We start from the raw sequence: 25614 nt of genomic DNA on the forward strand, positions 1-25614 counted from the left end.
TACTTTTTTTCTTAAATATATACATGTATGTGTGTATTTATATACACATAATTATACACACATACAGTATTGTTCAAAATAATAGCAGTACAATGTGACTAACCAGAATAATCAAGGTTTTTAGTATGTTTTTTTATTGCTGCGTGGCAAACAAGTTACCAGAAGGTTCAGTAGATTCTCAGAAAACAAATGAGAGCCAGCATTCATGATATGCACGCTCTTAAGGCTGTGCAATTGGGCAATTAGTTGAATTAGTTGAAAGGGGTGTGTTCAAAAAAATAGCAGTGTGGCATTCAATCACTGAGGTCATCAATTTTGTGAAGAAACAGGTGTGAATCAGGTGGCCCCTATTTAAGGATGAAGCCAACACTTGTTGAACATGCATTTGACTGCTGAGGAAAATGGGTCGTTCAAGACATTGTTCAGAAGAACAGCGTACTTTGATTAAAAAGTTGATTGGAGAGGGGAAAACCTATAAAGAGGTGCAAAAAATGATAGGCTAAAATGATCTCCAATGCCTTAAAATGGAGAGCAAAACCAGAGAGACGTGGAAGAAAACGGAAGACAACCATCAAAATGGATAGAAGAATAACCAGAATGGCAAAGGCTCAGCCAATGATCACCTCCAGGATGATCAAAGACAGTCTGGAGTTACCTGTAAGTACTGTGACAGTTAGAAGACGTCTGTGTGAAGCTAATCTATTTTCAAGAATCCCCCGCAAAGTCCCTCTGTTAAAAAAAAGGCATGTGCAGAAGAGGTTACAATTTGCCAAAGAACACATCAACTGGCCTAAAGAGAAATGGAGGAACATTTTGTGGACTGATGAGAGTAAAATTGTTCTTTTTGGGTCCAAGGGCCACAGGCAGTTTGTGAGACGACCCCCAAACTCTGAATTCAAGCCAACGTACACAGTGAAGACAGTGAAGCATGGAGGTGCAAGCATCATGATATGGGCATGTTTCTCCTACTATGGTGTTGGGCCTATTTATCGCATACCAGGGATCATGGATCAGTTTGCATATGTTAAAATACTTGAAGAGGTCACGTTGCCCTATGCTGAAGAGGACATGCCCTTGAAATGGTTGTTTCAACAAGACAATGACCCAAAACACACTAGTAAACGGGCAAAGTCTTGGTTCCAAACCAAAAAAATTAATGTTATGGAGTCTCCAGCCCAATCTCCAGACCTTAATCCAATTGAGAACTTGTGGGGTGATATCAAAAATGCTGTAAAACCAAGAAATGTGAATGAATTGTGGAATGTTGTTAAAGAATCATGGAGTGGAATAACAGCTGAGAGGTGCCACAAGTTGATTGACGCCATGCCACACAGATGTCAAGCAGTTTTAAAAAACTGTGGTCATACAACTAAATATTAGTTTAGTGATTCACAGGATTGCTAAATCCCAGAAAAAAAAATGTTTGTACAAAATAGTTTTGAGTTTGTACAGTCAAAGGTAGACACTGCTATTTTTTTGAACACACCCCTTTCAACTAATTGCCCAATTGCACAGCCTTAAGAGCGTGCATATCATGAATGCTGGGTCTTGTTTGTTTTCTGAGAATCTACTGAACCTACTGGTAACTTGTTTGCCACGTAGCAATAAAAAATATACTAAAAACCTTGATTATTCTGGTTAGTCACATTGTACTGCTATTATTTTGAACAATACTGTATGATACATAAACAAAAACGTATTTTGCAAACGATTAGTTGCGATTAATCGTTATGCAGCACTACTAACGGTGTAATTCACTAAACCTGCACAAGCTAAACAAACTTGTAGTAAAAAAAGACAAAATATGAGAATGTTGTAGCATTAAATGGATTTATTTTGTCATGATGTATTTTGCACAGAATCTTGCTAGTCGTTATAAAATTAGATTGATTTGAGTATATTCACATTTGGGGTCAAAGGGGAGGAAGCGTGATGGACTACAACACATCATAACTAACAGCTTCATCCTTATTTCACTTCGGAAAGAGCTTTGAGATCACCTTCATCAGCTAAAAATCTCACATGAGAAACAAAAGTCAAAAGTTTGTGCATTGGCAGGAGGTAAAAAAAATAACAAAACCAAAACCCTAGACAATATCTCTAAAACCCAAAATCTGCCTTAATGATTATAAATAGTTCTTATATTTTTATACAGATCATTTCATCAAGCTCATTTCTTAAGTGACATATTTACATTGCAGAATAAAAGAAGAAGAAATAATCTTTAATCCAGTTGTTCATTCTGATATCAAGCTTATATGAACATATTTACACTCTTTAAACTCTCCTACACTTGTGATTCGTTAACCTGTGTGACCGATCTCAACCGATCATCAGACTGATCTGACTCTTAATCATCAGTGGAGATCGGACACGCAGGATTTATTTGTACATTGATTCGTCTGTGGAATGATATTCCAACTAAAAACAAAGTGCTTCATTAACATGAAAATGATTGAACAACAGGTACACGTCGTACATACGGACGGGTGAGATCAGCTCCTCTTTACCTCGCTGGTTTAATACCTAACGGTAACGCTTCAGTACCTGCTAGTTAATGGGGCTGTGGAGACTAAATACTGCTTATTGTAGTACTATACAGTACCCGTCCAATATAATCATTATTCTTACAACACAGTAACTACCACATGTAGTTTAACAGGAACTTTATGTTTCAAGACACTTCTGCAACTTAAACCAGTCCACAATAATCTGTTTAACCAGCGAGCTGAGATCCAGGTACATTATGGATATTAGGTAGAAATATAAGGACACTTAAATCACTAATTCAATCTAGAGCACAATCACAACATTGCTTAGCAACTGTTTGGCTAGTTAAGGCTGATATATATGTATGTATATGATGGGTTAACTTGCTGTGTATCCCAACGAAATGTGCTTCAGTAAGTATACCGTCCCGACGTGGGATGAACCAGGACTGAGATCACAGAAACCGATTCCCTGTATTATTAGGGGAGAGGGAAAGATTTGGAGCAGTGATGTCCGTGTCTCTCGTATTGCTTCTCTTACCGTGTGCAAAGATAAAGAATGTGCTACGTGATAAACTTCACATCAGTTTAGACGCCGCCGACGCCGTTCGGCAGGACTCGCATCTTCATGGTACCGTCCGCTCCGCAGGAGAAGAGGTGATTGGCCGGGCCTGTTTCGATCTGCATGACGCCCGTGCCGAGGTTGCGGAAGAGGGACTGGCGGGCGTGTTCGTTGCTAAAAGTGTGTAACAGGCTCTGGGTAGACATGCTCCACACCTGACAGATTCACAAACATTCACAATATTATAAACATCATACAAACAAACAAACAAAAACATATTGTCAACTTCTGTGTCTGTATTAATATTTCATCTTATTTTAGGTGTGCGTGTTAGACTTTAGATTTATGTAAGATTTCTGGTTAGCTCCAGATGGTTGTTTACACCAGTTGGTTTTCAAACTGGGGGCCCCAGTTTTATGAAATACATAAATTTATCGTGAATTCTGTGTAATTAAACCTACAAAAATAAGGCTACTAACCAAAAGCACAATTTTTTTGTATAATTTAAATGGGTTTTTTTTTGTTAAAATGTTGAGTTTTAGAACAGTTTTTTGTCACAAATTTTCTTTGGGGGGCCGCAAAGGAATGCACCGTACACAAGGGGGGCCGCATGCTGAAAAAGTTTGGGAACCACTGGTTTACACGACTTTTCAAGATCAAATTTCTCTCATTAAACATCAATCTTGCCCATCAGACGTCAAGGTGTCGTACCTTGATGTTTCCCTCAGCCGATCCGCTGATGAAGCGTCCTTCGGTGGAGTCCACGGCCAGGGCTTTGACGGGCGAGTCGTGGGCCTGGAAACTCTGCCTCTGGATCTTCTGACTGAGGTCAAGGACACTGATCCAACCCCTCCGGCCTCCGCTGATCAACAGCTGCTGTTTGGAGGCTAAAGCCAGGACGGTAGCGCCGGACTCGTGACAGTTGAACGCTGGAATCACACGCAGAGTTGAGTTGGATTCATTCGTTCGTTCAGATGCGTGTGTTTGTTGAACAGCATGTATATGACTTACCCTGCACCAAACTATTGGCTGGCGTGACCAGTGTGTCCCACAGGCAAACGTTTCTGACGAGAAAAGAAAGAAAGAAAACACGTTCTTAGTGATCTATCCAAGCAATGATTTTACTGAAGTGTGTGCTTGTACGCCGTACCTGTTGTCTGTCGACAGGCCTGCTGTGGCGATGAGAGATGATGATCCCACAAAAACAAAATCATTGGCCGTTTTATGACACTGAAGCGTCTGCATAAAAACACAAAACACACATCTGACTGGAGATCACATGATGTTCATTCTTCTCTATTGACTTCTGTAGTGCTCCAGTGATTTCTATCTTCCTTCTTATTACAAAAGACGGCGGCATTACAGCGGCTGCGCTCTGGTGTGAAAAAGTGTTGAACCCCTTCCTGATTTTTTTATTCATCCTGATTTTTTTGCATGTTTGTCACGCTTTAATGTTCGTGATCATGAAACAAATGTAAATATTCATCAAAGATTACACAAGTAAACACAACATGCAGTTTTTAAATGAAGCTTTTTATTATGAAAGGAGAACAAAATCCAAAACTACATGGCCATGTGTGAAAAAGTCCACCTTTGAATGGCTGAAGAAAAACAAAATAAAGACTTTAAATGGTCTAGTTAAAGTCCTGACCTCAATCCTATTGTAATAAAGCGGTTCATGCTCGAAAACCCTCCAATGTGGCTGAATTACAACAATTCTGCAAAGATGAGTGAACCAAAATTCCTCCACAGCGCTGTAAGAGACTCTTTACAAGTTATCACTAACACTTGTTTGCAGTTGTTTCTGATAAGGGCGGCCCAACCAGTTATTAGGTTTAGGGAACAAACACTTTTTACACAGGGCCACATGTGGGTTTGGATTTTGTTCGCCTTTCATGATAAAAAACGTTCTAAAAATTGCATGTTGTGTTTACTTGTGTTATTTTTGATTAATATTTAAAAAAAATAATGATCTGCAAAAAAATTCAAATCAGGAAGGGGGCAACACTTTTGCACATCAATGTATATCTGTAACATCTAAACTGTCCTTATATACACACACAAGTACATCACATTGGTATCAGCAAGTGCCAAACAAAATCTCAATAGTCAGACTGTTAGAATAGACTCATTAATACAGCTAATAACGTATATATACAAACATGAGAAGAGGAAAAAAAACGGATTTACCAGAAATGGTTTGGGTGTGATTCCACTGGTGCTGGTCTGCCATAAACTCAGAGCTCCATCTGCATCCACAATCCCAAACTACAGAAACACACAAAACTACAGAATCACACAACTCCTCAACACAAACACACATCGTAGTGAGTTTTTCTGGTACATACAGTCCTAACCCACCTTGTTACCCTGGTAATTGAAGCGTATTCTTGTGACTCTGGGGTTTCCAGGACTTCTGAAACAGGTGATCTGCTGTGAATGACCCCATTCAAACATCCGCACACTTCCATCTTGAGCTCCGGTTAAATCTACAGACAGAGAAGAAGAGAGCTTACACTGGGAAAAAATCCTGGTTGTATTTACATTTTTAAGTTTAAACTACATTAACTAATTTCTTGACTAGTGATATAGTTGGTATATATAAAAGTTGAATGGGCTTAAGTTTTGCATTTATCATTTATATCAACAACTAACTAGTCAAAAAAGTTGAAATGCCTTATGAATTCAAGTTAACATTTAAGTGCAGCAAGCATGTTTTTACAGTGTAGTGAGGGCGATGGTCAAGAGAATAATGAGAGAGGATCTGTGCAGATTTATTGAATGAAGATGACTTACAGTATAAGAGATTACAGTACTTACAGTATGGGAGGGTGGGGTGCGATGCCATCCGTCTCACATTATTAATGTTTCGTTTGATCAGCTGCATTAAGAAACAAAAGAGCAGAATATTCAAACTCAGCTCAGTTTTCAGAAGCGTCTGGGACACAAGTGACGTGTCTGCTCATCTCACCACGGCCGCTCCTCTGCCCGTCTGCAGGCTGCCTAACCAGGGCATGTTGATGGGCGTCCCGGGGCTGCTGTGCGTGTACGGCGTGGCACCATGTAACGCGCCAAACTCATCGCGTGCGTGTACCACCAGGAAATCATCATTCCTATCAAAAAGCATAATGTTGTGATCGAAGGGATAAATAAAGACTTGAGACGAGCTCCGTAAAACAAATCTCTCACCCTTTGACCTCCATCTCCGCCTCCTCATCGATCCACGTCATTATCTGAGTGGCGAGGATGGAGGAGACGTCCAACTCGTGGATCTCGTGAGTGGAGGCAATCACTAAGCAGTTACGATTGGCCTAAAAAACACAGCGAGATGTTAATGAGATATCAGCTTATACAAAGAAAGGTGTAAGAACAGCAGGCAGATCTTTCACTTCACCTTATTGATGGCGAATGCAGTGATGAGGTCGGGCTCCTTGTGGATGATGCGAGCTTTGGCACCTGGACTGCCCAGATCGGTTTCAATCTGCGTGAGAAACAAGACATCGCTGTGACATCACAAACACTAAGATCTATTGAATGCTGCTAAAACAATGGCACACGGAGGTGAAATGTGGGGTGTTATTTATCCAGAACCGAGTGAATGGTGAAACATCAGTTAATCGAGAGGTTGTGAGCAAAAGCTGATACCTGATGTTGGTTGGGCTCCGCCGGCACAGAGTCCTGATTTAAGATTAATGATGAAACGTGCAGGACAATCACACACAGCACAAATCACAATTAGATGTTATCAAATTACAACACAAGAATTACATGACATGCATTCATTATTAACAGTCAGTGACAGTTAGAGATAACAAAACAAACCAGCAATGGCTAACCGAGTTTAGTTTGCTCACGTGAGGTTATTTCAGGGGTTATAAAGGAAAGCTTTCATTTTGAATCATCTCTTTCAACAAGCCATGAAAGCACAAATACCTCACTGCGATCTTGTTTTTTAGTGAAGATGTTTCGTATGAAGGTTTCCTGAACGTCTTCCTGTTTGACCAGGAACTGCCACAGTCGTCTGACGGGCAGGGCAGAACGTCTGCGAGACCTAACACCAAAACATTCACACAATTACTGCAGGACATCACAAACAACATTACTCAAGTCTCACATTCAGAAACTACACACACACACAAGCAGATATCAATCTTTACTTGAAAGGTGTGTTGGCGGGTTCGAGCAGGGCTTTGTGGCGCAGGAGCGCCGGTCCAGACGACACGCTCTCATCGTGGAGCTCTGTGGAGATGTAATCTGATGGAGGACCTCCGAAAATCTCCAACCTCTGCAGCAACAACTGCTCCCATCGCTGCAGGGTCTTCAGAGCCGTGTGGCACAGCGGTGAACACACAGGCAGATCTAACACACACACACACACACTTATACACTATACTGCACATGCTCGCATTTATTCCTGTAGCAGATTCTTTAACCCAAAGTTACAGAACACAGATGGAAAAAGTCCTAGTTGGTTAGTTAGTTGGAATTATGTAAAGTTGATTGCGGTTACCTAACAGGTCATGACCGGCCGTCGGGTAGAAGCTCTTGAGGTTCAACATAACCTTCTGAACCATAGCCAGTCGCATCAAACACCAGCTGCACATAAACAACATGACATCATAGTTTCTTTGGTTTCTGACAGCACACACACACACGGTTCATTTTAAGACACACACCTGTATGAGTTATTGTTGACGTGTTCATCCAGTTGAGAGTTAGCATCACAAACATCTCCATCTTCATCTTCCTCATCTTCACTGCCTTGGCTTTCTTCAGAATCATATTCCACACGGCTGTCAGACGGAGGCAGGTACGGCTTCAGGGAACAACACACGTGATGACACACACACATATACAAACAGATGCAAAACACAAACACAAAATAAGCAGAGACCTTTGCGATAAAGTAATCCCAGATGCTGAGCTCGGGTGGAATGAAGCGCTCTCTGAAGACAGATGTCGCCTGCTCCGTCACGGGTCTGGGACTGAGAGGACTGTCGGGAATATCTCTGGAGTTACTCGATGAGGAATGAAGCCTGGAACGCCTCTGCTTAAGTTCTGCATCTTACACACACACACAGACACACTTTAAAGTAATTTATTTACTTCATAAAGTTCATAGCACAAATTTCATTTTAGAGGCACATGAGGTCGGTGGGAACCACTAAATGAAATCATGAAGCTGAAGTTGACTCTGAGAATCTGAACCAAGTTGAATAACAAAAAGCACCTGGCGTTGAGCTGGACTTCTGCACCGCAGGAACACTAACACCCCCTCCAAACACAGCGACCCAGAGCCGGGCGTTGAGCGGGTGAGCCACGATACGATAGAGCTCATGACTGGAGTGAGTGGCCAGACCGTGAACAAACAGACTGAGGAAGACCGCGGTCAGAATCTCACACAGAAGCACAGACGGACCGGGCTGATTCTCATCTCCTGAAGCGCTCAGCAGACGCAAAAGAGCGGCGATACCTGCGGAGAAAACCAGAGATCGTCCATGAGTCTGTCTCATTGAAATCACATGGTGGCGTTCAGAGAGACGACGGTTACCGGGCCATTGAGCAGGTGATGTGTTGGGCAGAGAAGTTTCCTCCATGCTGATGCTTCTCACCGGTGACTGATGGGTAAGCAGGACGCTCTGATAAACGGTGCCAGTGAACGGATTCACGTGACTGAAAAAGAAGAAGAGGACAAAAACAGATTGACCACCATCAACAAAAGACACCACTGAAGAAACGTTTGTAAATCCTCTAAATCTCAGTTGCCAAGGTTTGATTGTGATTGTGTTGCATTACAAGACACATAAAAATTTCCATTAATGACTAGATTGACACAAACTAAATATTTCCTCCCAAAACACACTTTGACTTTAGTAGAACGTGTTGTTTAAACTAAACTAAACTCCAGTTGTTGCTGGTTTCACCTTTAACCGTCATAAAGTACAGCTAATACAGGTTTATAATTAGAGAAGTGTTGAAGCCACTGATCTATAATAATGACTAGATTGAGCATAAAACACTTAAAATAACAGCGAGAAGTCAAGTCATTGCAGTGTTCGAGCGGCCATCTTGCTATATCCCACCGACAGAGGGCGTCATTGACTTACATTTAAAATCATGATGTAAATTCACCCAGCTTACAGCGCTATCAGTCACAAAAGATTTATTTTTAGGACATTTTAATCGGGCAGGATAAGGCATTTATAAAAAACATTAAGGTGTCTGTTGCGTTCTGTTGTAATGACACAGATGTGTAAATAAAGTTTTATGACATTAAGTTGTAACGTAAAGAAGACTTAAATTAAATGGCTTTTTATAAACATAGCGCCATCAAAATTGGTTGTTTTCATTTTGTTGAATCAAATGTTAGTTTAACCACGGTTTAAAACATGCCATTAACATTTTACTGTACAAACAAAAACAATAATGTATAACATAACATAATTGCAAAAACAGCCCATTATTGCATGCATACATGGCACTTAAAACATGATTGTTTAATTAAATTTCAGAATGACCATGATTTTATTAATAATACATGAACTGATAAGTTAAATTAAAATAAGTTTAAATTACAATAGTGAACACATCAGATCATCAGTTCATTTATTATTAATAAAAACTATCTGAAATAAAGTTCAATGTATAGTAACTCACTGTTTTAAAACTAAAATGTACAACTTTAGTTGAGTAGTGTTTTATCATTAAAATCTGATAACTTCTTATGTATTTAATCGAATGTTTGGGCATACCAACATGGCAGCACAGTGGCTTCACAATTGTGATGTCATGCGCAATCTGCCACAATTTCAAACAAGCCCACACATATTAGTGTAATAGAGATTAGCTTCCTCTAGAAATGCTTGTTCCTCTTGTCATTAACAGACTTCACAAGTCAAAGAGATTACAAGAAAGACCCTGGACGTAGGTCAGCACGAGATGTGTGTGTGGTGTATAATGTTATATGTCTTTAACCCAGCCCTGCTCCAACACTCCTGCCTTTAATCTTCAAGTGAAGATCTTGTTTAGCTGGATCAGGTGTGTTTGAGTAGGGCTGGAGGAAGGTTGAAGACCTCTGATGTAGGGGACCCACCTGTAAATATGTCCATCACACAGACACTGATAGATGCAGGCTGAAAGAGATGCTGCCAGCGTGTGGATCACATAGATCTGACAACACAAACAGAAAAACACATTCAGAGAAGATATCACAACGATCAGATTGTCAGGTTCTGTGATGAATACCTCATTGTTGAGCACATCTGGGTGTGGAGGAGAGTCCACAGCATTGATCGTGTGCAGTATGTCGTGAGTGAGATTGGTCAGGTGCACTATGGGATTGGCCACCACAGTTTTGGAGCGGGCGGTCCAGGCCAGCAGAAGAGGAACCGATGCGTGTTGTTGAGCAGGGACAGAGATCTGCTGACTGACATCCTGTTGAGAGCAAATACACATTTAAGAGAAATAAAACTGAATTCTGGGAAAGACGTTTATCAGCGCTTGTGCCTTAAGTCAAGAGACAACGAGAAAAGTAGTCAATTTTACCACACTGCTGTGTGTGTGTGTGTTAGTCTTAGAGCATCAGCTTCATTGCTCAGTATAAGAAGTTATCATGTTTGTGTAAATCTCATGACGCATGTCATCATTGTGCTATTGTCCAACATCTAAACAAGATAGAAATTTGGACTCCAAGATCACAAGTACGCAAGTACCTGTTGAGACTCTTGCAGCAACAGAATCAGCTCCATTCTGACCGAGGCCAAACCGCCTCCGTGAGAGCCATGCAGGCTGCAGTAGCTGAGGAAGATGCGCAGGAGCGGTTGGTTCCTCTGCAGCCACTGTCTGCGTCTGCGCTGCACGTCTCTGGCGTGTTCCGGCGCGCCCAGGACCTCCGGATCGTCTCCGGCACCGAGCCGGCTCAGGTCTGCCGAGATGCCTTCGGGCAGTTGTTGGAGGAACGGGTTGTAACCGCAGCATCTCTGCAGGGCCGCCACCCCTCGCTCCAGCCAGTGGCACAACTGATGACGCAGCTTCCCTCCTTCCAGCTCGTAGCCCGTGGACAGCGTCCGTAATTCTGTGGTGAGGATCTTCAGACAGGAGCTGAACTTGAGTTGAGCGGCCAGGATGTCCTCGGAGAGGGCGAGCGAATCGTCGTCGGCGTTATCTGGGGAGGTCGCTTCCGAAGCGTTGTTTAGAGGGACGGCGCTGTTCTCCGGCAGGATGGTCTTCATCGCCAGTCCGGATTCTTCTTCCTCCGAATCGCCTCTGTCACTGTCCCACTTGAGCTCCAGAGGTTCATCCTGCAGGGTCACGGAGGGCTGACTCCAGTCAAAACTGAGCACAGAATCCGACTGGCTTACTGGCTCTCGAGGAGAAGAAAGCGTATCGGACAGCGACTCAAAGCCGTTCAGCACTGGGCGAGACCAGTCTAGAGCAGATGCCGTATCTTCGTGTTTCTCACTTAACGACATGGACGAATTGTCTTGTCTGTGTCGCGCGTTTGATTGTTTAACAACGTCCGGCATTTTGGAGAGGACTTCCAACGCAAGCATGGGACAGCCAGCTTGTAAGTGTGCGTGAGCAGCGGTGAAGAAGAGCCTTCTTTCTACAAAACTAATAGAGTCGGTCACACGTCTCTCCCCGGTCAAAGCCACTTTGGTTTTGTCTGCCGAGCTGATGTGATGGCGGAGCAGCAGCGGGTGAGTTCGAAGGAAGGTGTAAAAGTTGAACACGTCAGGATTACAGGGCGATGCGGCTGTGATTTCTGAAAGGAGAACCGAGAAAAACCATTGCAACATTTTGGAATAACATCTAGACTAGCATTAGTTAGCATCAACGTCTGGTTCATTGCTCCAAACCAGCAAAAAAATCATCAGCGCCTCACCTTGATTTAATATATCTGTACGTCGTATATGGGGCTCCTCAAGTAAAGTGTCCAAAGCCCTGCTGTAGTCATTTAAGACCCAGTACGCCATGCTTCGCAAGAATGGATCCTGATGGGCCGGGATCTGGCGGTCCTGACCCAGCACGTGTCTCTGCAGGATTCGTTTGTACGTGCTGGACATCTCAAACTCAGACTCGTACAGTCGACATATGACCAGAGCCAGCTGAAGGTCCTGCATCTTCTCTATACAAACCTGATCATTAAACAAACATCATCATCACAAAACTAGTTTGCATGTGTAGACTAAAAAGAACAACATTTCAGATGAGACTGTTACCACATTAAAACAGCTGATATTTACAGGAATGTCATACCTCAACAGCATCTTTCAGAGATCCGGCCAGTAGAAAAAAAGCAGCAGAATGTTGGAAGCGTTGTTTTCCGAGCAGAGAGAAAGCGTTTTTTAACGCAGCCTTCCTCCAGCGGTCCTCGCTGAAGTTATTGCTGAAGAATGCCGTCATCTTTACATTGTGTTGAGACCTTCAACAGACATACAGAAGATCTCATAAGACATGTTAACAGACGGAAGGCTTGTCACTCTTTACTTTAACACGTTATGATGTGTGTGAATTACCTGTACAGCCCCCAAACAACAGCTTTCTTCTTCATTGCAAGATAAAACAACGCTGCATCCAAAGGGTCATTATTCCTCTGATACGAGGCTTTTGCCACCTGGTGGTAAACAAGACAAAAATAAAATCATGTCGGCACTGAGGACGCATTCAAGCCTTTAAAACAAACACTTACTAGATGGCAGCACAAAGAGTCCAGCACGTAATGTTGTGCAACTCGTGTAATTCATTTATCATCAGAAAACATGCAGAGAAGGAGAAACATATGGCTTCCTTGTCAAACCTTTTCAATGCATCTGCGAAGTTTATTGGTGCTCCTCAGCCACCAGCCCACGCCCATGGATCTCAGCTCCGGCCACGTGGGATCTCCCTTCTGCAGGGCTGGAAGCATGTTGAGAAGTTCCTCCTCAGCCTCAGAGTGAAAGGCCCAGGCATAGTGACATGTAGACAATCCTGTTGACCAGAACTTCCCAGTTACTGACACAACAACAACAACATATTGTATTACAGCTGAAGAAGCCGCTCGGTGGGACAGTCCTCACTTTCATTCACTATAAACAACACTGATACCTCGACAAAGGAGCTGAACTCGATGAGCTGGAGGTAGAGACGTCAGGAGGAAAGTGTGAAGACGAACAGCCAGAAGAAACTTAAGCCCGCATTCATCCAGCATCTCTCCACCTGATTAAAGACATTTGAGCATCTTATCACCGCTCTTTACAAACAAACGTACATAAATCGACAGTGAACAGAAACAGAAATAATGACCTTGGCCTTTCCCTTGACTTTCTCCACAGTCTGTGCTGGTAGAAGCAATCGTGTCTGCCAAAGCCATCAGGGACATCTGCTCCAACCGCGTCAGGCCCGGCAGACTTGAGTGCAGCAGGTGATCAGATAACACCTGAGCATGCTCGGGGCCAAAAAACGTGGGGCCGTACTTTGACAGATCAATGACTTTGGCCTTTTCGTCTTCCTCGTCCACAGTGAATGTGTCTGCGTCGTCCGCACTGATCCCGGTGGCTTGAAAGAGCTCGTCGTAAGTGTCCGTTCGGCTGGACGTACGGGGACCGTCGATGCCATCCATTCGTTCTTCGACTCGTGGGGCAGCCTCCTCGTCAGCCGCTAACAGAGCATACAGGGGCAAGGGAGGGATAGAGTCGATCTCTGTGTAGTCCGAGCTCTCGCTCTTGCTGAACATCTTGGGGTCTCTGGCGGTGCTTCCGCTGGCACTGATCGTGAGGGAGCGCAGACGTCGCTCCTGGTTGACAGGGGTGTCTTTTAGAGGCACGATCTCCCCGGCGATGCACTTCACCAGATGGGACAGGATGGCTTTGGCCCTTTTGACCTTCCCGAGGTCCATCAGCTCTAACAACTGTACCGGATGATATTGGGCCAAAGTGGGAAAGAGGTGTTGAGCTGCCTCAAATAATCCATAGTCCTCCATCTCGGCCGGGAGGTCGTACATTGTTTTCTTTCCGCTAAGTTTCTGAGCCAAACTAGTCATTGACCTGGTGAGCGTCTTTTTTGGGGGATTAAAACTGAGGCCCTCCAGTTTCACAGCAGCAGGAAGAGATGTCATGCTACCCGTTCCGACGCCGTTTTCGGCTGCCGGCTTGGGCGGGGCAGGAGGCTGCCACTGAGAGTAGACGTGCATCTCGCAGTCCATGCCGACCACCAAGATGCCATCTCGCACCCAAGACAGAGAGACGGGATACGGTAGTGACCCCTCGACAGAGGACACCAAATCCACTACTCGCAGGGGAACCAGGCGTGAAGAACAGCGCTCCTGGCTGCTGTCGGACAGTCCCATGTCTGGAGGTTTTCCCGAAAGCATGCCGTACATGTAAAGTTTGGATCCCAAACCCACGGTTAATATGTGAGAACCGTCCTCCCGGGAAACCCAGTCTAAATGGACTCGCCTCTTACCGAGAGCTGAGCAATTGTTAACAGCCAAGCGAGCGTCCCTGACGCTCGGTACCGTCAAGCTTTTAGTGCAGCCGTTACTATCCGGACTGTAACAGTCACTTACTTTAAGCGTCTGTTCCAGTATCCACCGGGATCCGCCCGTGGACTGGCACTGGAATATGCTCACGTGTGTGTGAGGCTCACCGGCGACACCCCGAGGTCCCTCGTTCCTGTGTGCCACCGCTACTCTGCTAGTATGACAGCAGCTAAGACCCAGGAGCTGTCCAGACAAACTCAGAGCACTGCTGCTGGGCAGACTCTCCTCTACCAACAGAGGCCACTCCTCCCAGACGTATGATGGTAACACAGAGGTAACGGGGTCAAAGACGGCTCTACACCTCCAGAACCTGACGGTGCCATCCGAGCAGGACGTGGCAAACAGATACGGCGCTCGTGCGGCCGGCTGCAAAGACGACGAGCTCAGGTGACCTGCAGAATAAATGACAGCGAATCCATTTTGATATTAACACTGAATGCACAAAGAAAAATAATGAAAGTATCTGCACACTTGAATATTTATTCGTTGGTATTATCACCTGCAGCAGGTGTTACACGTATGACCTCGACACCCTCGGGCAGATGGAGTTCCTCGCAGAAAACCTTAGCGTTTGTAAGAGTGAGGCGACAGGCAGTCTGTAGGTTTGATGTGTTTAGCTTTGATTTTCGGGTTTGCGGTGAACTGAACGTCTCAAAGTTAAACTGTGAAGAGTTCTCAGGCGATGTCACAGGAGGTGTTTGACTTTCATCTAATGGAATATGAACAAAATGTCATCAACAGTGAAACATTTTAGGGTGTAATTTATTATTTAATGCATTATTGTGCATCAGAGCCATTACACACCCATAATGACCGGCTCTGCCTCTAGATGGAGACGCCACATATGAAGGAGCGATCTGCCACTGCGAGTAAACTCTAACACCACCAGAAAGAAACGAGCCGAAAAGAGCGTCCGGCTGGAATCTGAAAGAAAAACAAGAGCTGATGAATTTACACGGATGAAGAAGAAGCGGCACTATGATGTTATTAGAGATTGTGCCCTACCCGACTCCTGCAAGCAATCATCTGATTTCTCATTTCCCAGGATCAGGTCTTCCTCGAACACATGCAGGAGCTGCGTCTCTTTCCCCTGCTGCACAGACAGAGACAGAAACGCAAGACTCTTACATCTGATGATCAAAACGTCTGTGTGCACATTATATATCGTATACGTACAAAGTCTGTGATGATGTCCAGCTCAATAATGCAGCCTGGTCTGGCCGTAGATTGTTGACTGATGATATTAAAAACTTCTCCAACATATTTCTGAAAAATCAATCAATCGTATGACATCAGCTTAAATACGCTACTAGAAAAGGTAAAATAACAACTGGTTTTATTCAATTTGGATGTTGCTTACAGAAATATCAGGATTAGAGAGTTCACTCAGCAGTTTTTTGGCCTCAATAACAGCCTGATAAAGTCTCAGTGAATGTCCATCACTGGCTACGAAACAGGCACTGGGTGAGTTTCCATACTCGCCTTTTAAGAAAAAAAAATATAAATAATGTCAAAGTAGCATCCCATTAGAAAAGAGCATCACAACATGCAAGGGTTCACAAATTAAACTTTTAAAGATACACACTAAATATTCATGAATGCTGAATACACTTTAATGAATATTCAATGTGACGCACTGTAGTGGACTCAATATAGCGTGCAGCAGACCATCACAAAATAACACAGAAGTGTTGGACTGAACTAGAAACAAACTATAAAAGTTGCCATAGTGAACCTGTCTGTTTCTACTGTTACACATCAGATGTTTGTGTGCATCAGGATTTGTGTGAGCTTCACAAGCTGTCTTCTGCATTGGCTTTATTTGAAATCATTTTCATAAGTGGAGAAAAAGACAAAACTCTCCACACCGTGTCTATAATGTAAGTCTGATATTGATCTGGTAACATCTTTGATTACATGGCACACAATGCCTACCACCCAATCACAGCTGTGCTGATATTCAGTACTCTCGATGATGTGATGTTGTTGTATTAGAAACGGAGAAACCTATTCTCACCGAGACAGCTGCTGGGGATGAACGTGGGCAGCCAAGCCACATTCGAGAAGGCGGACGTGTGCAGCGAGTTAATTCTGGCCAGTTCAGAGACGCCCCCCGAGAACGACAGCGGCCCCACCGGATCCACCCGCCACAGGATCAGCTCGCTGTAAACAGCGTTGGGGTCCTGGGGGACGCTGCCCGATGACACTCTGTTCCTGCGAGACGAGGCGGGGTGGGGCACAGAGGCGCCCCCATCGGGCGTCTTCGGGGCGTTGTGGTGTGACGTGGTGAGCAGCAGAGGTAGCAGAGAGTGACAGGCCAGGTCGTTGAGATGAAACCGGTGGCCGCAGTATCGGGACTTGTGAGAGACGCTGAGCACCGTGGAGAAGGCGGAGTCCTCGGCGAAGCTGACGGCCCACTGGTTGAGGGAGCCGTCGGTGTGTTTAGAGATCATTAGGACGTTAGGCGTGGAGATGCTCAGACGGAGGCCATTAGAGGTGGGTTTGTTCTGGCTCAAGCCGATCAGAGCGGAGGTCGAGTGGGGCAGACGTGCGGGCCGCTGACGTCCGTGCTGAATGGCCAGCTCCACATTTTTGTTGCAGGCGTACATCACCACACTTCCACTTAGCGAGTTGGCATCGCCGGTGGGAAAGGCCACGGGAATACGTGACACGAAGGAAACCTTGAAACGGAGAAGAAGGTGTGTTCGTTTAAACAATTCAATCAATTCAATAGTCATTTAAATGCTTCGTTATAGATTATATGAGACAACTTTATTAATCCCAGTAAGGGGTTAAACTCATTTACCACCATTACACATTACAAAAGACAAAGTAGACAATCACCAAACATTAGACAACAATCAGTGCATACAAAAATCATGAAAATGGAATAAAAGACCCTCTAAAGCACTCTGTAAACACTGGGCCATTACTAGTCTTACACTAAATTAACTAAAGTCCACTAAAAATACTAGATAGTGGATGACTTCTAATTAATAACATCTAAATAATTAGTAATGGCACATAAAGGGTCAGTTTCCCAGAGAGGGATTAGGTTAATTCAGGACAAGGTCTTGGTTATATTAGGACGTTTAAGTAGTTTTTACAAACAAACCTTACAAAATAACATTAATAACACTAATACTACAATAAGAAAAATATCATTTATTCTATAATTTAATATCAAAACGAACAACAGAATAAATTCCCACGACAGTAAATCAACATGATTGCCAATCCTATTATAAACCTGTGCCTGACGAAACATGCCGGGCTGATATTCGTCCAACCAGTCAACGTGCCACACCAGCAGCGATCCGTCCATCGAGTGGATGCTGAACAGCATGTCAGCGGCTCTGTTCCAGTTACACAGCAGCACGTCCATCTGATGATCCACAGCAGCCGCAGGGAGAGAGAACGAGCGTGCGGCAGAGCCGTCTGCGCCGTCACCGTCCTCATCTGTATCTGCTCGGAGAGGAAATTTGTTATGAATGACGAGAATCAAATAGAGGAAGAGCGGTGAAGGAGCTGTGATTTTACCATTCTCCTCTATGCTGCTTCTGATCTGCTGAAGAAACACCTCCATGTTCAGTGTCAGGTTCAGCTCTTTGTTATTGAGCCAGTGTACGGTGAAGGCGCTGCCCGCTTCCTCCTCAGAGCCGCTCATAGATGAGATTGAGGGCAGCAGAGGAATGTCTGGATGAAAAGTTTCATGTTCAATTCACTCAACAGAATCACTTTATCGTGTTCATCTAACACTAGTCATTTTTTTCTATTAAAGGGGCCATGGCATGAAAATCAGACTATTTCCATTTTTAAGTGCTATGATTGGGTCTCCATTGCTTCTATCGACCTAGAAAATGTGAAAAAGATCAACCCAGTAACTTTGGGTAAACCATTCTCTACAAGCACATGAGAAAATAGGTCGTTGAAATTTGGCTCTCCTTGTGATGTCAAAAGGAGCTCTTATTATAATAATACCACCCAATCACAGCACTGACATTAAGTGCAGAGAAAAAGAGAGAGAAAATAATTCACAGCACAATTGAGTTTCAATTGCAACAAACCATTCATTTGCATTTAAAAGAACACACCCAAAACGGCACATTTTTGCTCACACCTTCAAAGTGGCAATTTAAAATGCTATAATAAATGATATGTGGGGTATTTTGAGCTAAAACTTCACATATGTACTCTGGGGACAGCAAAGACTTATTTGATATCTTAAAAAAGTCTTGTGGCATGGCCCCTTTAAAATATGTACATTATTTGCTGTCAAACAGTGATGCATGATTTTTTGAGGAAGCATAATAAGAATTTTCAGTGTGTTCCTCACACAAAGCTTAATTATGACAAATGGGGCATATACACACCAAATGCAAATTCAACAATTTGAGAATTGATTACGTACAACTCACTCAGAGAAATGCAAATGATGCGAATTGGGCAGGGCATTTGCCGCGAAAACACACACTATTCAGCTCAAACACATCTTTACACAAGTTAAAAATATCCAACTCGAGCAAAAAATGATCATGACACAAAGTTAAATCCTACGAGTGATTTAGAGCAAGGAACACAATGTGGTGTGTACGCAGCATTAGAGTCAGATATACTGATGAACTAATGAACTGTGTTTACTGTATACTTCTTTATGACCTTTAAGTCACATTACACTTTAATAAAAAACTGCAGTGTGATGGGGAAAAATGTATGATGGACACAGGAAGTAAACGCTTAGTTATATCTTTTATTTCAATTCTTTGTCATAATCTAACACAGGTTGTATTTGGTAAGATTCATTTGGAAAGCAACATCATTACTAAAGACTAGTTAAAGGTGAGGTTATATCTATTACCTGTGGCAGGATTTATGCTGGCGGCGATGTGGAAGTGACAGAGTGAATTGGCGTGCAGCATGTTTGTTCGATGGCTGTAATGTTTGTTCTGTTGCTGAGGCAGAGGGCCTGTATATGAGAGCTGAGACAAACATCTCACCTGCTCTCTCCACGACTGCTTCAGGTTCACCTGCAATCACAAACGAGCCGCTTTAGTAGATTCAACATCTAACTGAAAACAACTCTTTTTTTTTTGACCGCACAATCTCACCTCCATCGGGTTCTGAGTCAGGCTGTTGCTGGAGGATTTCTTCACATCAAGGTTAATGCTGTTGCTGGGATTATGTCTGAGTCCAGACAGTAGACAGTCACTGGGTAAGAGCGTTTCTGCCCAGAGTCGACACACGCTGTCTTTGCAGCAGGTCAGTAAGACGTTACACACTGCACCTCTGGAGAAAAACACACGCTGGCTGCTCTGTGAACTTCTCAAAGCTCACGTGAACTTCATATACGTCAACCTCGGATTCCTGGACTCACCTGGGCATGTGCTTGCTGGTCTTCCTCCAGGAGAAGCCGGTGACGGAGCGAGGGTGAGCCAGGTAAATGAAGGAGAAATTGATCTCTTCCCCAGTGCCCAGATCAATGGGGCTGAACAGTTCAGTGATATCTACCTGCCACCTGCTGGTGCTGTACCACACCTTCACCAAACAGTCATCCTGTAACCAGAAAATCCTTCACTGAGACCACCCAACAAATGCATGACATCACATGGTCACAAGCCAATTCCTTAGCTGATATTTAACCACTTTTAAACGAATGGTGGATTAACATTACCACATTACACACACACACGCACATATACACTCACCTAAAGGATTATTAGGAACACCATACTAATACTTTGTTTGAACTGCCTTAATTCCACGTGGCATTGATTCAACAAGGTGCTGAAAGCATTCTTAAGAAATGTTGGCCCATATTGATAGGATAAAATCTTACAGTTGATGAAGATTTGTGGGATGCACATCCAGGGCACGAAGCTCCCGTTCCACCACATCCCAAAGATGCTCTATTGGGTCGAGATCTGGTGACTGTGGGGGCCATTTTAGTACAATGAACTCATTGTCATGTTCAAGAAACCAATTTGAAATGATTCGAGCTTTGTGACATCCAGCCATCAGAGGATGAGTATATGGTGGTCATAAAGGGATGGACATGGTCAGAAACAATGCTCAGGTAGGTTGTGGCATTTAAATGATGCCCAGTTGGCACTAAGTGGCCTAAAGTGTTCCAAGAAAACATCCCCCACACCATTACACCACCAGCAGCCTGCACAGTGGTAACAAGGCATGATGGATCCATGTTCTCATTCTGTTTACGCCAAACTCTGATTCTATCATCTGAATGTCTTAACAGAAATTGAAAATCATCAGACCAGGCAACATTTTTTCAGTCTTCAACTGTCCAATTTTGGTGAGCTTGTGCAAATTGTAGCCTCTTTTTCCAAATGCTTTGCTGCATACCTCGGTTGTACCAAGTGGTTATTTCAGTCAAAGTTGTTCTTCTATCAGCTTGAATCAGTCGGCCCATTGACCTCTGACCTCTAGCATCAACAAGTCATTTTCACGCACAGGACTGCCACATACTGGATGTTTTTCCCTTTTTCACATCATTCTTTGTAAACCCTAGAAATGGTTGTCCGTGAAAATCCCAGTAACTGAGCAGATTGAGAAATACTCAGACCGGCCCGTCTGGCACCAATAACCATGCCACGCTCAAAATTGCATAAATCACTTTTCTTTCCCATTCTGACATTCAGTTTTGAGTTCAGGAGATTGTCTTGACCAGGACCACACCCCTAAATGCATTGAAGCAACTGTCATGTGATTAGTTTGATTAGATAATTGGATTAATGAGAAATTGAACAGGTGGTCCTAAAAATCCTTTACGGTGAGTGTATACACATATATACACAGGTGCATTTCAAAAAATAAGAATATCATGGAAATGACTTTATTTTTTGCAGTTTCTCCAAACAAGACACTTCCAGTCCAGTACTGTATTTAAGTGTAAATCAAAATAAAGTACTTGATATCTATTATAATCTAATTTCTTGAATATAATTTACGCACCTATACGTAGACACACACACAAACACACAGTTGTCTAACTGACACACAAGGATGGCCAAAGCACAAACCTTTCCGGCAGTCGCAAAAAACTCTCCATCTGGTGAAAACTTGATGAAATGAGTCTGTGCGGCCGTCCTGCAACATTTCAGGATGAACAAAATATTATTAGATGAGTGTGTCATGTAGTTGATGAATATGAATGCAGTAGATTTTATAGTGGACTACTGACTTGCATTGCCATACGCATCTCCACGGGCTCAAGGGACCGTGAGTCACAGACGCGCCCTCCTCTACAGCATCTGAGCTGACGTGTAGATTACACCACAGCTGGAGAGACGCCGAGCCCGTCAACAGACACGTCACTATAAACAGCGTGACAGAAGAAAGGTCAGCCGTTAGGCTTTGACAGAAGTTTAACAGCGGTCGGATGTCACAGTTGTTGATGTACCTGTGGGATGCCAAGTTAGGATGTGTGCCGCCGACTCCAGAACAAACTGACCGCTTTTCTGCCAATGGTAGTTCAGCTTCTAGTAAACATTAAACACCAATCAATGACATCACACAAATATTACCATTAGGGTTAGAAGAGAAGAAGAAAACATACTTGTGCTTTCCCTCGTGGACTGACCTCTACAGGCTCAAACACACAAACAATGTTTCCATAAGACGCTGCGATCTGTTGATGTGAAGACGAATGAGATTTTAGTCAAGCTCATGAAACCCTTGCCCAGTAATAAGCTTGTTAGTTCCTTGTCGAAATCTTGCTGTGAGTACAAGAGCCGTGGCCATGTGCACAGCATTTTGGGTGAATTTGTGGCCCTCTCTTCCTGTCTCTCTCTATTATTCTATAAAAAAGCCCCAAAATATAACTCAGCAATGAATGCTGTGAATGAATCATAAAAATCAGAATCAAGGACTGAAACTAAATGTTTCATAAAATTATTTTAGAAAGATATCAAACTAATGACTTATGAAAATGTATGTTAAATCAGTTGTGAATGTAACAAAAAACACACACGCACATTCATAGAGAAGTTATAATTGGAGCATCCAAAAATGAATATTGTATATATTGGACGGTTACTCCAAGACTAAAATGCTTGTTTGAGCAGTCTATACTGCAAACACTGAGCTGTCTTTTGAGACGTTGAGTAAAGATAGGACAAACAATAGCAAGAGCTTCTTAAATCAACATGTAAGGTACACAGTGAGCGTCTCTCTCTCTTACCTGACCGCCGTGCAGCGAGCAGTCCACACAGCCCACCTGAATGTTCCCATGTTTGGCTCCTGGAATGATCTGGATCCTCTCAAAATCACCACCCAGAATGACAACATCACAGCCTGAAGCGTACGCCTGTTACACATGAACAAGAACGTATATCAGTCCATCTGTACAAAACTACTAAGGGTTTCTATAGCAACGTCAGGGCCGCAACATGTACAGCGTGAATGCACTTTAAAATGCGTTTTGGTTAAATGTGAATGAGTTGATTGTCTTTACCGTGAACGGCTGGTTGTTTATTTTGCCCACAGAGAAGCAGTTGTCTCCGGGGTTGACGGCCCCTGTGAGCACCTGGTGAAGGTTCATTGTTCTTGGCACACTTGAGTTTTAGCACAAACCCCTGAAATCAATGACAGCACAGCAGATGTGTTCACCACCAATAGTGCAAAACATAACCCCCCTGTCAAAGCTTCAGCTCATCTTGAACTACTGTACACAGATCATGAGACTCCTTTAGTAATGTGTGTCTACCAAAACACTCATCCCATCTATTTGATCAATAAACTTATACATTAAACTTCAATGTTTCCTCAAACATAATCTTACGTCACAGGAACACACTGCGCACAACCCTGATGTGTGATGTGTCACTCACGTGATGTTAACGCTAAAGCTTTGACCTCTTTTAAATAACGTTTGAACTGGACGATGTTTCACTTGTTATTCTCTCTTTAGTCTTTGGACATTTGTTTATTTGTGTGTTTAATAAACTTCAGATTGTTCACTTCACGATTGCAGTCTCGAGCTCCAGTGAGTCTTGCTAAACCGCAACAAACTGACAGCTTTAACAATGTTATTATTTTTCAACACTTAACAGTTACACCTCTCACAGATCTGGGATGTTTAAATGATGGATGTCACTATACTCATGATTGTTTTAGGTCTGTTGATTTGATCTGAAAGCCGTTAACATGATTAGCATGTACTATTAGCATGACAGCAGACGAACATCCGAAATGAAGTCATTCAAGATAAACGCGCCTTACCTCACAAACGGGTTTCACTGATGTTTCAATTCAAATATAACTCGTGTTTCTCTCATTGTGAGAGATAAATAACACACACACACACCCGCGCGCGCAATGATTAGTGCTGTTTGTGTGCGGAGACTGAACTGTGCGGCTCAGGAAGTAAAGCGCGCACTGCATGATGGGATTTGAAGTTCATCTGACTCTGAGCGCTCTCTACTCTCATGCATACAAGGAATTCATCGTCATCTTTATAATTATGCCCAGGACTAAACTTATTTACAAAGTAAAGTATAGAAATTTTGTTTAATAAATTCTTATTCAAAACACATATGGGCGGTTTCCCTGACAGGGATTAGACTAGTACTAGACTAAAATTAATGTAAGAGCTGTCCAAACTAAAAACAACCTGCTCTTAAAGGTGCAGTGTGTAATTTTTAAAAGGATCTCTTGACAGAAATGCAAAATAATACACAAAACTATATTATCAGGGGTGTATAAAGACCTTTCATAATGAACCGTTATGTGTTTATTACCTTAGAATGAGACCTTTTTATCTACATACACGAGGGTCCCTTTACATGCAAGTTGCCGCCATGTTTTTACAGAAGCCCTTTACGGACAAACTTTTTTATTAAGTTGTCTCTGGCGATGACATGTTTGTCCGGTGGTGGCTACCGTAGCTTTTCTATGTGTATCAAAAGCGAGGGGTGAGCAGTGGACTGAGCCTTTGGTTGCAATTCGCAACCTCACCACTAGATGCCGCTAAAATGTACACACTGCACCTTTAAAATACACCAGTGCCCTTTGTTTTGCCTCAAAATGTACACAAGTAATGTTTTTATTGAGGCATGTTTGTTAAAACTAGGTATACTTCTTAAATAAACTAAGGCCTAGTGCTGGTTTAAGCTAATCTCTGTCCAGGAAACCACCCCTTAAAGTCAAGTTCTAACATCAAGTGGACTGTGCAGCAGTTTCTGTGCCTTTATGGTCAAATAAAGACCCTGACACACACAGGGGTACATCTCTACAAAGCTACCATAAGACTGGTCTCATGTAGCCAGACCTTCAATACCTTCAATGTTTAGCCAACATTCTGTGGCCGTGACGTCTGAGGCTGAGACTACCGTAAGACTAATATAAAAATCTAGTTTTAGGTGGATGATTCAGAGAAAAAAATTAGTAATCGAATGGTCAGCATACATGGAGACATTTCTGGTAAATACATACTTTCCTATCTGTCATTTTATTGCTTTAATGAGTATTTCTGTGTAAAATAAGTCAATGTTTGACAGGTTGTGCAGTTATACAGTATATGAGTACAATTAAACACAAAAAAGTACACAAAAAGCTGTTGAATTTTAACCTATGTTAGATGACGATTCTGAAGGTTAAATGAATATAAATGAGATCTTGCTGAGTTTGTGACATCTGACCCGACTGGCATCAATCCATTAAAACACTTCAGATATATGACAGTGTCAACATCTCATCCTCCTGTGCTGTTCAAGGACTTTTAACATTATAGAAAGCAGCGCATCCTTTATCGTTTCTAAATCTAGTGTTCCTGAACATGGCAGACAACAACATTCTTCAACACATTTAATGTCCATCTCTCTATCATCTCTTATTGACTGCAATCTGCACATATTTAAATTTTATTGCTGTTGTTCAAATATTTACACTGTAATTATATCAGCTTTGACATGATTTTGGTAGGGGTAACATTTGATAATGTGGAACATGATCTGATCCCATCATGAACGTACAGTAACATTACAGTATTATGTGATTAAGTACAGATCGCACATTATCATTGATTCTGT

General features: G+C 42.8%; 1 protein-coding gene across 4 annotated transcripts; it reads right to left on the reverse strand.

The window, feature by feature from the left end:
* Nucleotides 1-1813: 1813 nt before the first annotated feature.
* On the reverse strand, nt 1814-23967 carry LOC129414967 (dmX-like protein 1). Of its 4 annotated transcripts, XM_055169089.2 has the most exons (45): nt 23807-23967; nt 23040-23160; nt 22767-22892; nt 22143-22214; nt 21987-22065; nt 21768-21900; nt 21607-21673; nt 19944-20122; nt 19678-19855; nt 19428-19596; nt 18110-18265; nt 17820-18034; nt 16587-17250; nt 15930-16051; nt 15746-15835; nt 15575-15662; nt 15374-15493; nt 15069-15278; nt 13336-14961; nt 13138-13248; nt 12851-13020; nt 12570-12667; nt 12310-12475; nt 11936-12188; nt 10764-11815; nt 10297-10485; nt 10145-10221; nt 8603-8724; nt 8282-8524; nt 7946-8115; nt 7728-7867; nt 7562-7647; nt 7209-7410; nt 6985-7102; nt 6697-6729; nt 6446-6532; nt 6241-6362; nt 6023-6164; nt 5872-5932; nt 5413-5540; nt 5242-5319; nt 4202-4290; nt 4063-4115; nt 3763-3980; nt 1814-3266 (listed from the first exon to the last, which is right to left on the reverse strand). In XM_055169089.2, the coding sequence occupies exons 2-45, from the start codon at nt 23124-23126 to the stop codon at nt 3078-3080; spliced, it is 8778 nt and encodes a 2925-aa protein (XP_055025064.2). In that variant the 5' UTR covers nt 23127-23160; nt 23807-23967; the 3' UTR covers nt 1814-3077. The 4 variants fall into 4 exon arrangements, with proteins under 4 accessions (XP_055025064.2, XP_055025061.2, XP_055025060.2 ...); XM_055169086.2 differs by having other exon boundaries at nt 17820-18265; nt 21987-22062; XM_055169085.2 differs by having other exon boundaries at nt 17820-18265.
* Nucleotides 23968-25614: the final 1647 nt, after the last annotated feature.

The sequence above is a fragment of the Misgurnus anguillicaudatus genome, chromosome 5 (genome assembly GCF_027580225.2).
Source record: "Misgurnus anguillicaudatus chromosome 5, ASM2758022v2, whole genome shotgun sequence".
Taxonomy (NCBI): domain Eukaryota; kingdom Metazoa; phylum Chordata; class Actinopteri; order Cypriniformes; family Cobitidae; genus Misgurnus; species Misgurnus anguillicaudatus.